General features: G+C 35.9%; 3 protein-coding genes across 3 annotated transcripts in view; 1 reads left to right on the forward strand and 2 right to left on the reverse strand.

Moving 5' to 3' along the window:
- LOC125874333 (wound-induced basic protein) overlaps positions 1-14,102 on the forward strand; it is a 120,347-nt gene that overhangs the window by 93,925 nt on the left and 12,320 nt on the right. The gene's annotated exons all lie outside the window — the stretch shown is intronic.
- Positions 1,600-6,322, reverse strand: LOC125874300 (uncharacterized). The gene is made up of 2 exons (XM_049555161.1): positions 5,769-6,322; positions 1,600-3,457 (listed from the first exon to the last, which is right to left on the reverse strand). Exons 1-2 carry the CDS (start codon positions 6,008-6,010, stop codon positions 2,092-2,094), a joined length of 1,608 nt encoding a protein of 535 aa, XP_049411118.1. The 5' UTR covers positions 6,011-6,322; the 3' UTR covers positions 1,600-2,091.
- Positions 7,474-9,795, reverse strand: LOC125874332 (DNA-directed RNA polymerases I, II, and III subunit RPABC5). Its single transcript, XM_049555204.1, has 4 exons — positions 9,665-9,795; positions 9,478-9,536; positions 9,014-9,108; positions 7,474-7,685 (listed from the first exon to the last, which is right to left on the reverse strand). The coding sequence occupies exons 1-4, from the start codon at positions 9,698-9,700 to the stop codon at positions 7,660-7,662; spliced, it is 216 nt and encodes a 71-aa protein (XP_049411161.1). The 5' UTR covers positions 9,701-9,795; the 3' UTR covers positions 7,474-7,659.

A 14,102-nucleotide genomic window follows, 5' to 3' on the forward strand; every position in this document is an offset into this window, starting at 1 on the left:
AGGAGGAATTGTTATCATACTTGTTTATGTTGATGACCTGTTAATTACTGGTAGTGACAAGAAGCTAATTCAGGATGCTAAACAAATTCTGAACCACAATTTCAAAATGAAAGACCTAGGAGAGTTGAGGTACTTCCTTGGTATAGAATTTGCCAGATCAAGTAGAGGGATCTTGATGAATCAAAGAAGATATGCACTGGAGCTAATCTCAGAATGTGGTTTAGGGGGAGGAAAGCCTAATGCAACACCACTAGAACATAATCAAAAGTTGACAAGCTTGGAGTATGATAAAGTTTTTGAGTCTACAGATGATGATGTAGAATTGGAGGACAGAAGAGTATATCAAAGGCTCATAGGAAGGTTATTGTATTTGGCAATGACAAGGCCAGATATTTCCTATGCAATACAACATCTGAGCCAGTTCATGCATGCACCTAAGAAATCACACTATGAAGCAGCCCTACATGTGGTGAGATATGTAAAGCAACAACCTGCATTGGGACTACTTATGAGTAGCAAGAAATCAGGAAAGGTGAAGGCCTATTGTGATGCAGATTGGGCATCATGTTTGATATCAAGAAAATCTGTGACAGGTTTTGGAATTAAGTATGGAGACTCACTGATTTCATGGAAATCCAAGAAACAAAGTACAGTGTCAAGAAGCTCAGCGGAAGCTGAGTATAGAAGTATGGCAACAACAGTAGCAGAGTTAGTGTGGTTGCAGAGTTTGCTGAAGGAACTAGGTGCTCAAGTGGAGTTACCAATGGAGTTGCATTGTGATAATAAAGCAGCCTTGCAGATAGCGTCAAATCCTATGTATCATGAGAGAACCAAACACATAGAGATTGATTGCCACTTCATTAGGGAAAGGTTACAAGAAGGACTGATTACAGCTTCCTACATTGCTAGCAGAGAGCAATTGGCAGACATATTCACAAAAGCTTTAGGAAAACAACTGCACACTGAGATGTTATTCAAGTTAGGATTGCTCGACATTTTTCACCATCCAACTTGAGGGGGAGTGTGGAAAATAGTGACAGTTGTATTAAGTTGTTTATTAGATTAGCTTAAATACTAATTAGTTACAGAGTCTATTAGATTAAACTGATAGTTAGTTAGTTAGCTTTGTAAATAAAGTAGTCGGTTAGTGACATGTATAAATAGACACACTTGTATCAATGAAAGGCAATGCAGTTCTACAAAATTTCTCCAGTCACTTTCTTCCTTCTCTTCTAATGTCAATGTAACAGAGCCCATTGTAGCTAGGTTAATACTTTCAACAGTTTATCTTATAATCATATTGTTATTACCGTTTCCTTTTCAATTCTCTTGAGTCGAGGTTCTATCGGAAACTGTCTTACTACTATTACAAGGTAGGAGTAAGGTTTACACACATTCTACCCTCCTCAAACCCTACCTGTAGAATTATACTGGATATGTTGATGTCAGTTTCTACAACACCAACTTCCGAGATTCGAATTGGCCCGCAGTATAGTCTGTATCAATGCCATTTGGTCAAGTATTTCTTGCATACTAACCTTTCAAAGAGGACAAATTACACTATTTCTGATAGACTCCATAATCAAGCTTACTGAGACATGAAAATGAAAGTGAAGCCAATTTTATTGGTATGCATAGAGTAAAATGTAGATATACATAATAAAGAATTGCATCAGATGAGGTTGTCAATTTAACCTTCAGAAAAAGCAAGTCACTTTTCCAGAGTATTATTTATCTCAGAGAACACAGTATTGAACATTTGCTTTGGTTTCACTTCCTGTCACGCTTGAATTCTATGTTGCATTCATCTATTTTGCTGATAAGCAGCAGTTACTAGCCAATCCTTAACTGGTGAAAATGTTGGGACTGTTGAAGATGCCTCTGAGATCTTTTCTCCAACATAAAGTCCACAGAATGTCATTGAAGTTCCAGTGGAAGAACAATAACCTGTAGCACCTGCTATCGAAAATCAGTAAGCTGCCTTTGCTCGAGTTTTCTCCAGCTTTCTTAATTTCTTTGCAATGTAGTCTCATATAAGCTCAAAAAAGGAGAGTGTGGTATAAAGAACGAGTTTTTTTCAGTATTTATCAATCAAAACATCCATCTTGGTGATGAGTTTCCTGCACTTAGACGTGGTGGTCTGATTTGTGGCTCCATGTTGTTCCGTTTCTTCATGATTGAAGATACTGTCGGGCTGTAATAGTCATTACTCCTTTGTGAAGTTGTCCCTTGGGAGTAGACCTTTCTTCCTTGCATAATGTTCCTCTTTTGTTCTTGGTTAGCCCTACGAGCTGCTGAGTTTTTTGAAACCGGCCCCCATCTATTGTAGTTGACACAACTTTGGCTTCTTCCTACTTGATGAAACCTTCCCCCTTTAGGACTTGGATAGTTTCTGCTTTCAGCAGTTTCTGCGGAGTACATTGTCGTCTCTCCATCACTACTGTATTCATTTTGAGCTTTCAATACCTCTATGAGACAGCAACTTGATTCAACCTCACTCTGGGCCCCATTAACAGATCTGGTAGACGCAACTTCAGCGTCTGGCACAGGGCTTGGCTGGCCAATGTCACTAGAATTTTCTTCTCTCGCTTTATCGATACAATCATCATCAGAGTTGGATAGGGTCTTTCTGACATGCTGTGGTGATCCAGCAGCTTTGATGAGAATCCTTGGTGGAAAGTTGATATCCAAAAGCTGGATTTGAGTACTCTCGGTCTTCCCAACTGGTGTTGAAGTTAATCTCCGCGACTCAAAAATTTCAGGAGTTGGAATTCCCTGGACATGAGTAATTACTGCTTCCTCTTCCAAGTTAGTGGGAACAGCAGAACAGCTTGGTCCAGGATCTTCTCTAGGTCGGGGCAATCCGCTCGAAGATGATGGTGTGCAGTCATTTTCAGCTTCAGTTGACTTAAAAACACGCCGCATTGTGAAGGATGCACAAGAATGATCACTTCTTTGACCAGTAGACATCAGCCGAATCAGTGGTAACTTTGGTTTATTGAGGTCATCAAGGCTTCCTTCCCAGTGTTGGTTCAACCAGTCGCATATGATAGGGATGGGTATACCAAATTGCATGGGACAGTCTTTCCATGATGATAATGGAGATGGCGAAGTTGATGAGGATTTTGAGTTAGGAGATGTTGCTAGCTTCATTGGATCACACACCATGAAGGCTAGATTGCCATGAACATCAAAACCAGCAGAACCCGGCCTCCAAGTCATTCCATCAGTTGACAGCTTTATAAGGTTGTCGGTGGCTATTACCACTTTTCCTTCGCCAACTGTCAACTCCTTTTTCTCGCTATAACCTAACAGGTAGACGGCATTACCCAGCTCAAGATTAGGTTTAGAACAAGTTTTCAGGTAGTGAGGTTGCTGAACATGTGCATTTGTGTCTCCATCCATGACGTCAAGGCCCACTATAGTCAGATCTAGTACGGAGCTGGTAATAAAAAACCTGTAATGAGAAGTAAATAGTCATGTGATAAACATAAAAATGAGATGGCCTGAAAAAGGAAAAAAACTTGCTTGACCAGGTAGACAAATATACATAAGTATTGTGCATAACATTCACAAGCATTCGCTAGTCAGAAAGCAAAATAAAGTTAAGCAATCAATCTTACAAATGTGGAGATAGTACTTTAATGAGGTGAACCAGGTAAGTTTACCAATAATTCTTATTCTCCTCCCTAATTTTCCTCCGCATCCATCCTACATCCCTTTTAATATAGACTCCCATTTCTCTAGCCACGATTGCAATGTACTAAGTACAGTTAACCTCCATAAGCGCACAACATATAACAATACTCAGATGCTAAACAAGTAATTTGATCAACACAAGCTAACATCGAACCTTCAGCTTCATAATCCAAAAGTTTATCTGATGTAAGTGATAAAGCATTCATACTTGGCATGCCAACATGACTACACGAGAAGTTTTATTTTTGTTCCTCATTATCAGTAAGATGTTAGCTAAATGACATTTTACGGATCACTGTTGCATTTTTTATAACCTACAAGTATTTATTGGCAACCTTTATGTAGACTGTCAAGGAAATTCAAACCTGATTATAATTAAAGTCAATTCACCTTGAGCTGCGGAGAACCAACACAAGAAGAAAATGACTTGTATATACATCAACATGCATGCATACATGCGATTTAATTTATTATGCACTATCTAAAGCCACAAATGCCATCAGCAACTAGAGATGGACTTTTTTTATTGCCCCAAAATCCAAGTTCTTACACAGATTGAGTGCCCAAAGACCCGACTCATCTTCTGCAAAACATCAAACTGGTAGTGGGAGCTTAGAAGATCTAATCCTCATTGCATCTGATCTGACGTTCTCCTGCTCTCTTGTTATATACATCATATCAGGCAAATGTGATAATCTTATCCTCGTTGAAAATTGATAGACTAGTGCTACATATCTCTACTTATGTTTCGGAAGGTCAAGTGTGAAATCCATGCACATTAATGATGCTCACGTTGCTTTAAATACTTGATAAACTATTAATGACACCAATCTGAACCATTGCTATGTGATTGATTATCAATCAACTACACCTCAACTCAAACTACTTAAGGGTCAACAATTGAATCCTCTATATTCACCCCTATTTGAGCCATTCCGTCAGCTCTGGCCCTAGTCTTATGATTGAATTCTTAAATACCTTTCTAACATATACATTCACTGCAAAATTTGTGACTAATGGGAACTGGGAATAAAGGATCAAGCAAAACAATTTTCAGAAGCACTCGTACTCACGTGACTAGGCAATCAGACTATATAGTGATGCATGCATCTCTATCCTTTTCTATGACTTCAAGCCGCATCTGATGCAGAGTGATCCAAGATCAACAAGCCCACCTAGTTTGATGAGCTTCGTACCATCAACAATCATTTTCCATGTAAGAGGTGAACAACAGAGTGCCTGGTGGAAAGTTTAGTTTGAGGATTGTCCCAACACCACCATCCTCTTCACTAAAATCAATCTTGTGAATGACATTATCGATTGCATTAACAAGATTATTCGCCAGATGAAGCCCACCATAAACCTTTCAAGCTTCTTTGGCAGGACTACTCCAATCTATTCAATAATTGTTACCACACACAGTGATGGTGGTAGTCTGGTAGAGCAGGAAGGTGCACGGGAAATGACGGTTTGAGAAAGAACTGTTTTGACTAACTACCCTTTCCTGTAGCCACATAAATATTATGTATAGCTTCTAAAGACTATAAATATCGGATCTTGAAATGGTATCAATGGCCCATAAAGAAAAGGTCTTTCGACGGAGAATATGATTTTGACAGATTCCTATACAATGTCGATGATGGAAGGCCAATGCTTTGATGCATACTTACAAAGAGCAAACATTTCACCATAGTCCAAGAAACTAACGGAATCCTAAGTCAGCCAGGTGTTCAATAGACTAAGACAAGCATCTCAACTAATAGTAGTTATTATCTTACAAAGTCACTTCACTTTTTTCTTGATTCCAATTTTCATCAACAAAAAAAAGATGACTTTTTGATATTAATAACTATTAGTCGAGTGACCATAACAGAAATCAACTAGCATAATAAAGGAAAGTTTATTCACCCTTTGGAATCTGAACAAAGAGACACTACAATAAAACAGCAGCAACAAATACAACCCAATCCCAAATTAGTAGTAGTCAACCATATGAATCAAATTTCCACTCTGTAAAGCAAAAACTGAATACATTACAAAGATAAAAGTCAATAAGAAGAAAAACTAACCTGTGTGGAAAAAGGCAAGCAACCACTCCGTTTTGAAGACGGATCTCAGCTGCTTCAGCAGCAACCACAGAAGGAAGTATTACATGGGTAGTAAGCAGCAAATTCCGGTGGATCAAGAAACCAGTGCCACTCGAAGCTATATAAGCCATAGCAGAACCTTTGCCTGAAAAAATGGTAGCTTTCATTTTCTCAGACTTGCCACCCCCATTACAGAAACACCAAGAATCAACCAAACCCACCATTGTTATAGCTTTTATTCAAATGGGGTGTCTTTAAAATCAAGAAAGATTGTAACTTTAGATCCCGAATTGCATTTTTAGCTCAAAATGCCAATTTGTTACATCTGCCAGGTAGCTTTAGACCAGTCTATAACGGGTGTGGTAACTATCATTGAATATGATAACGTATTGTAGAGAAATGGGGGACAAGTAACTCAAAATATGCTTAAAAAATGGGATTTTCAAATCAGAAATATAGTAAAAATATAAAATCTCCAGTCAGAGAGAGAAGAAAACACAGGGATGGGCAGGAGACAGGAAACTGCAGAGTGCAGGGCTGCAGACATGGTAAGTGTAATTTATATTTTTTAAATTATTTTTTGCTCAACATTATTAGGAGTACTATAATAAGAATAAGAAAAGATTGAATTAGTTTAACCAACAAGTGATACATAAGTAATGGTAACATAACAATGTTATTTTTTCCCCCTTTTTGTAGATTAAAATGGTGGTGCATTAACGTTGTTCACGTTTGTTTCTTCCTCTTTTTTGTCACATTTTTTATTATACCCTTATTTATGCTAATTAGTCAATATTTAGTACTTCAAGAACATTATTACTATTAAGAACAAAATAGGAATAATGTACCCCTTCACTTTATATTACTTGATCTCTGCTAATTTAGTACAATCCTTAAGAGAATTTTAATTAACGATATATTTACCAAACTAACTTTACGTTTAATTGTATTAATAACCATAATTCCCTTTCAACATTTTTTTTTTCTTTGGGTATATAATGACCAAACTTTTCGGTGTGTGATGATGACTAACCATTAATAAATCACATGTCCGAGACCTATATGTCAATGATACATTAAATTGATTGATTCCAACAGCTCAATTCCCACACTGATGGTTGCCTAAAACCACATTCTCTCACATGCGTGGCTTGAAGCAATTTCATTTTCCTTTCTCTTTATTATTATTATTTTAAATTGAAATCTCAACTAATTCACTTAACGTTAAGACAAATTTTTAAAGAAAAAAACGTACACAGAAAAAATCCTATACATCTGGTTACTCTTTATTTCGTTTGTTACTTCAAACACAACTATAATCACTCAGTTTGATTCAGAAAGAATGCAATTGCCATGTAAATATTGAGATGAAGAAGAGTACTTTACCATATAAGCTATTTGATTCCACATTAAAATGATATTTGAATAAATACGAAAAAGATTGCAACAAAACAACCTTACATCTTCATAGAAGAAGGCAACAATGGCGGAAACAATGAAAACTCCCATGTTCTTTACCCTTACCTTCCTTGGCTATTTTAATGTAGTATTACTATGAGTGAAATGCTAAACTGTAAATGGAACGTACTGCACTAAAATGTAAAAACAGAGTTTGTAGAAGGTTCAACTTTTAACTTTCGAGCGCCACTACACCAACAAATATATTGTTAAATAGGCAACCAGGAGATTCAGAACCAACAAAACATCAAGAGTAGCTTGCAGTATCACACTGTTTACTGGTTACACGATTCAAGAGACTCCCTTCATATGAGAACAATTTACTTCACCTCCTTGCAACTAGAAAGAGAATTACAGCTAAAAGTAAATGTTCTAGATATAAACATTTGTAAGCTCATTAGTTCAGGAAATTGCTTCAACTGCCCTCAGATTTCTCCAGTGCTGCCAAAGAACAGGGAAACGATGACCATGTTAGTATCAAAGCCAGCTTCTCTTAACAGCATATATTGAGAAGCGACAACTAAATACAGTATCAAGGAAGGTGGAAATAATATATTTTAGCAGTGACATTTAGTTTCAGATGAACAAAAGTTCCTAAAAAAAAGAAAGGATCTTCCTAGTGTACATAAAAACATAAATCAAGTTCGTCATAGATCACTGTGGACACAACAAAGATAAAAATATTAGTAACTAGTCATTTTATCTGGTTTCCCAGAGTCAAATCTCAACGCAGAATGACTTGAATAAAGTTTCTCTAATTATTCTTTAGATGAGTTCGACAGCTAAACCATGTGGATTATTATTTCTATAATGGCTTGATATTAAGTAGGCATCATAATCACCTATATCAGTGAGGTGATATTGATTGCTTGACTGAGAGAATAGGGGTAGAACAATTTCCAAAGGTCCAGTCAAGGGGACATGTTCATATGAAACGCTATGTGCTAATATAGTAATGTTGCTATAGATAGATTGACTGACATCTAGTGGAAACTCAAGGGTCACTGTCATGGTGATCAGTTTGGTGCTTTCAATGACAAGATGAAGGGAGGTGGTGAGGCAGTGTTTCCTCCCCTGGAGCTACACTAGTACAAGAACTCTAAATAGACATTCAAGCAGTATAATACAGGTTCTCTGGCAATCCATCAAAGGGCCACTAGTTTTTCTAAGAGGAGGTTCTATCTGCTGAATACATTATTAAGAGAAGAAAACCCAAACAAGTAGTTTATTCACGATAGGTGATATCAGAATATTCAGCAACTGAATGTGAGTGTAACCCTTCGAGTTCACATAAAGATTTATTCTAATTTTTCTGAAATGAACTCTTCGAGTTCACATGAAGATTTATGTCATCAGTGATATCTTTCACCTTGATGCAAAAGACAGAGCAGGGTGGTAATTGCTTAATTATTTGAAGGCCTTCTCTATGGCAGTGTATGATATCCCTAACCAATTCTAGTGTATTCAATTGCAACCCCCTGATTGACTAAACTCGCCCTGTCAAAATGCAAAATAGGCTAGGTACAAACATTATACACAACTATCGAACGAAAAAGACTTGTGAAGCCACAGTCTAGGTGTGGATCAAAAGTCTTCTATTGGCAAGCTTCTACAAGTTTTTCAAGCATATTACATTAATAATAAATTTTTTTTTGAGATAATATTACATTAATAATAATTATTCATAACATTTACCTATTCCATCCAAAAAAAAAAAGAACAATACTTATTCATGATTTATTTAGACAAAGAAGAAAGGAGGAAGTTACTGTTGTAGTTGAGAAGCTTCTCAATGAGGTCAACATGAGTCATCAGCATTCTACGACAGCAGTATCGAACCAAATTCAGTGCATCAAGTGCATCCCTGCACAATAAAATAATACATATGAATAGACCCATTCAAATATTACTTGAGTCAAAGAATTTCACAGGTACTTCTGAAGCAAACACTTGCTGCATTGTTTTATCTAACTCCACCTACTTAAGGTTCGCATTCTACATTTCAGACCTCAATATTTTCACAAACAACGTCAAAAATAGTCAAATTACCAACTCAATACGGATGAGAGGCAGTCACTACCCAATTTCAGCTGGATTATCAAAAAGTTTTCATGTTTCATAGTTAATTGTTCCATAATAGGATTTCAATTCAAAAGGCACTAATGGCAGACACAACAAAAAAGTAGCATTTTTTTTAGGGTTTAAGGGGTATAGGGCATATAACGATTCTCACCCTTCGGCATAATCAGCTTGAAGAAGATCAAGATATTCATCCCATTTGTTGCCAATAACCTAAATATACAAATCAACACAAAATCAGTTCCACAGAATTAATCACTCGAAACAATTAAGTAAAAATCAGCTAATTTCGTTTTCTTCTGAAATAATGGAGAATTGAAAAACTTAATAACAGAAATTACCTTCCCGCAGGTGAAACAGCGCACTGGAATGATCATCTTGCTGAAACCCTAGTTTGAAGTCTCCAACTTTCAAGCTTCAGCAGCTATGTCGCTTCATAAGGGGAATTTCAGTTCTTATATACGGAGTAAATGGGCCTGGGCTTTCAGAAATGTGGCCTTCTTTTGATATGGATCTGGTCCGACCCGATACTCTTTTTTTTTTCTACAATTATGGAAAAAATAGTACTCCCTCCGTTCCATTTTATGTGGCAACATTTGACCGGGCACGGAGTTTAAGAAATAAAAGAAGACTTTGAAATGTTTACTAAATTGCCCTTTAAAAAGTAGACTCTTTTTTCTCTCTCCTCATAAATGTATTGGAGTATTATTTTAAGATTAAGTGGGACCAACAAGGATAAAAGAGGAATTGTACCTTTATAAAGTTACCTTATAAGGAAATGTGACATTCTTTTTGAGACTGACCAAAAAGGAAATAGTGCCACATAAAATGGAACGGAGGGAGTAAATAATTAACCGAACGTACTTGTTTGATAGCTCAAAACATGATTTAAAATAGGGAGAAGGGACAAATATACCCCCAAACTTTTGTAAATGGTATGTGTATACCCTTCGTTATACTTTTAGGACGTCAGTATCCTTGCCGTCCAAATTTTGGAGCATATATACCCTTTAAGTTAACGGTGGTACACGTGTCTCGATCTTAACCACTGACCTAATATTTGTTAAATTTCTGCCCAAAATTTAAAAAAATCCACCCGAATTAATTTAGAAATCCGCCCAAATACATAATACCCATAACCCAAAAATATTAACCAAATCCCCAAATCAATTCACTTAATTTCAAATTAAGCAACTTAAACACTTGTTTGGCAGCATCTTTCCCCATCTTCATCCCCAAATCATCCTCAACACTAAATTCTCCAATTTCTCCTCAACTTTCTCATAGAAGAGGAAGACCCATCCAAACAAGCACAAAGACTGATACTAGGATTAGGATTTGCATGTTTCTTCTCTGTTCCAGCAGAAGGCTTACTGCCAAGTTGATGAGCATTTCCTTTCTTCTTGTGCTCATTCACAAGGGACATGGGCAAATTACTTCCATTCATTATGATATTGTAGTTGTTAGAAAGCCGATTCTGGATCTCTTCTCTAAAGGATTCCAATTTCTCCGGAGTATTGATGAACCATCGGGGATCTGGCTGTATCCTCGTTGACGGAAGCTGCTTTGATTGATACTCGTGCTTCAATATTTTACCCTTCCGATCATGCTTCGGCCTACAATTATACATCTTCAGCCGCCGTGTAGTGGCGGAGCTACGGTTGCCACTTTTGTTCTTCTCCCTTAGGTGAATTGATTTGAGGATTTGGGTTAAAATTTTCGGGTCATGGGTATTATGTATTTGGGAGGGTTTCTAGATTAATTCGGATGGATTTTTTTTAATTTTGGGCAGAAATTTAACAAATATCAAGTCAGTGGTTAGGATCGCGACACGTATACCACCGTTAACTTAAAGGGTATATATGCTCCAAAATTTGAACGGCAAGGATACTGATGTCCTAATAGTATAACGAAGGGTATACACATACCATTTACAAAAGTTCGGGGGTATATTTGTCCTTTTTCCCTTTAAAATATATTAGGGGCCAAATCAAGAACTCGCACATATTCAAAATATAAAAATAGGAGAAATAAGAATGTTGAGATTAGGGGTGTTCACGGTTTGGATAAAACCCATTCAAACCGAAAAACCAAACCAAATCGATAAAATAAAACCGATTTTATTTGGGTTTGGTTTGGTTTGGTTTTAGATTTTTGAAAACCGATAGTATTTGATTTGGTTATGGTTTTATTTGAAAAAAATTTGAAGAAATAACCAAATCGATGAATTATATACATATATTTTATTAATATACATACTTAATATATTGTTTTTATAAACAATTTTAAAGATCTTATGCATATTTTCGTTAAAATTTCTTTATAATTTACTTATTGAAAGCAAAAATTCCCAAGATAAAACATTTATCTTATTGATTTCATGTATATGAGTGTCTATGACAATTCTTGATGGGACTGAAAATGTTATTTTCTCTTCCTTCTAGACCAATATAGTGAATTTTAAAGCTTTATTGATAGTAAATTTAGTGATCGAAAGTTCAGTAATTTAAGTCATTATAACTATCTTTCGTTTTGAATGGATTGTTGTCACTTTTATCACATTTTAAATGAATTGTTTCTTTTATTTTTGTGTATGATTAATAACCGAACCAAACCAAACCAAAACCGATAATCACCAAACCGATAAATGTATATTATATTTGGTTTTGATAATTTTAAAACCGATTAATTTTGGTTTTGACCAATAACCGATCCAAACCAACCCGTAAACACCCCTAATTGAGATGTCTGCTTGATTATACTAGATGAGATATCATTATGAACAAATATATTTGGAACAAGATGAGAGTGATATCCGTGAATAAGATGGTGGAAGTGAGATTAAGATAATTCAGACATGTGAAGAAGAGATGTATGTATACTAGTAAAGAAGCGTGGAATGTTGGCTATGGTGATTTTGAGATGTTAGAAATACGATGAAAAAGTATTTGAGGAGAGATAATTATTAGACAAGACATGACACGTAACTTACTGGCATTGGTAGAGCTATTAAGGGCAGGAGTATTCATTTGATTATACTATTTATGTATAAATAATTTTTTTAATTTTATATATATATATATAGTAGATGTTGAACCATTCGATTTTTCTTTTATTTAATTCTTCATATTTTAAACCTTTTTAGTGAAAATTTTGACCTCGTCACTGCTTACCGAGAATATGATCATAAGTACAAAAATATAAAAAATTAGGCTAGAAGACTAATATGTAGTCGAACATTGTCTATTATATACTCTTTTATTATCTTATCCCTCAATTGTAATTAGATTGTAGTTGTTGACACCCAATTTTGGACCTCCACTGTTTAATTAATTTTCAAGCTTCTTAAATTTCAAACAATTTGAAATAATTATTTACGAATCTTGCGAGACCATTTTCATGGCAATTTGGTCATTTTTCTATAATATATATATATATCTTCATATACTTATAATATATAAAATTATGTATATATTACGTTGAGTAATTATTTAGAAAATTGTCTTACTATAAAAATGGAGTTTAAACTAAGTATGCATTTTTATTTCTTTTTTATTTCTTCAAAGATCATTTAGACCACAGTCTTTTATTTCAAAAATATAACTAGGTTTTTATGTTAAATAATTATTTCACTTTGTTAAAGTTAAGAAGCTTATTAATCGATTAGATACATAATTTATTTCATTCAAATATTATCATCTTATTATTTTTAAGACTCAGGGACCTATTCCCTCTTGAGTTTCTTTTAATTCAATTGGACCTCTAACTTAGTTAAATCAACCAATATTTGGCCCATTTTTTTTAAATCCAACCCAAGTCCAATTCCAGCTTCAATTCAGCAGTCCCAGGCCCGATTCTACTCCATATTTCCAACCCAATTCTCATTCTAAAGAACCCAACCCATTTTCTCTTCAGAAAAGGAAAACCCAATTCCAGTTCAACGTTAATACTCCAACGCTAACAACGTCAAATTCCAACTGCAAGCAACAACATCAGCTCAAGCGGCGTCTTCACGGAGTCGAGTTCACGGCAGAAATCATGATGAGTGCACGGAAAGTAGCAACAACGAGCAACGGTCCCAAACGGCGTCTGTGCGTACAGGCAGTACACTGCTTTTTCTTGTCGTCTTCTCTGATTACCTCGACAAACAGTACACGTAGTACTGTTCAAGCGCCGATCCCAGCTGCAATTTCGTCCTCACCAACGTGAGATCAAGCCACGTAACTCCTCAAGGATGAGGGATTCAATCCTAGCCCTCCACCTCGCCCTCCTCCCGTTCGAATTTTGTTGAAATTGGGCATCAAACGGGCTTATTCGGGGACTAGGGACTGATTTTTCAAAATTCAAATTCCAAATTTTCCTTGCTCTTATCCGATTTTCCAGCCTTTTCCCCCCAAAACAATCCTATTTTCATCTATAAATAGCATCTTCTTCTTCATTTTTTTGAGGGGAGGAGGGGGATTTTTTTTTTTTGAGGCCTGATAGTACCCCTAAAAAAGCTTGGGAATTCTTGGCTCAATAGTTCGAAATTTTGTGGCCGTTCGAGTTGAAAGAGGTGGAATCGTTTCCGTCGAACTCGTCGTTTTAGTTCGCTGCCCAGAACCAGGTAATATTTCTTTGTTTCTACAATTTTCTTTATGCTTGTTTATAAATTCTGTTTGGATTAGTTTGTAGTAATATGCTAGCATAGTTAGATTTTCTCCTGCTCGTTGAAGCCGAAACTGATTATCTCTTTGCTTATAATCTTGTTTTATTCTTAGTTTTGTTAGAATTAATCAC

This window comes from Solanum stenotomum, chromosome 8 (genome assembly GCF_019186545.1).
Source record: "Solanum stenotomum isolate F172 chromosome 8, ASM1918654v1, whole genome shotgun sequence".
Taxonomy (NCBI): Eukaryota; Viridiplantae; Streptophyta; class Magnoliopsida; order Solanales; family Solanaceae; genus Solanum; species Solanum stenotomum.

Coding starts and splice junctions, on each gene's coding strand:
- LOC125874300 (XM_049555161.1), bottom strand. CDS start 6,010: ATGGTGGGTTTGGTTGATTCTTGGTGTTTCTGTAATGGGGGTGGCAAG. Junction 3,458..5,768: donor GCTTGCCTTTTTCCACACAG/GTTAGTTTTTCT, acceptor TTCTCATTACAG/GTTTTTTATTACCAGCTCCG.
- LOC125874332 (XM_049555204.1), bottom strand. CDS start 9,700: ATGATCATTCCAGTGCGCTGTTTCACCTGCGGGAAG. Junction 9,109..9,477: donor CAAGCTGATTATGCCGAAGG/GTGAGAATCGTT, acceptor TTTATTGTGCAG/GGATGCACTTGATGCACTGA. Junction 7,686..9,013: donor GAAGCTTCTCAACTACAACA/GTAACTTCCTCC, acceptor GTTCTTTGGCAG/CACTGGAGAAATCTGAGGGC.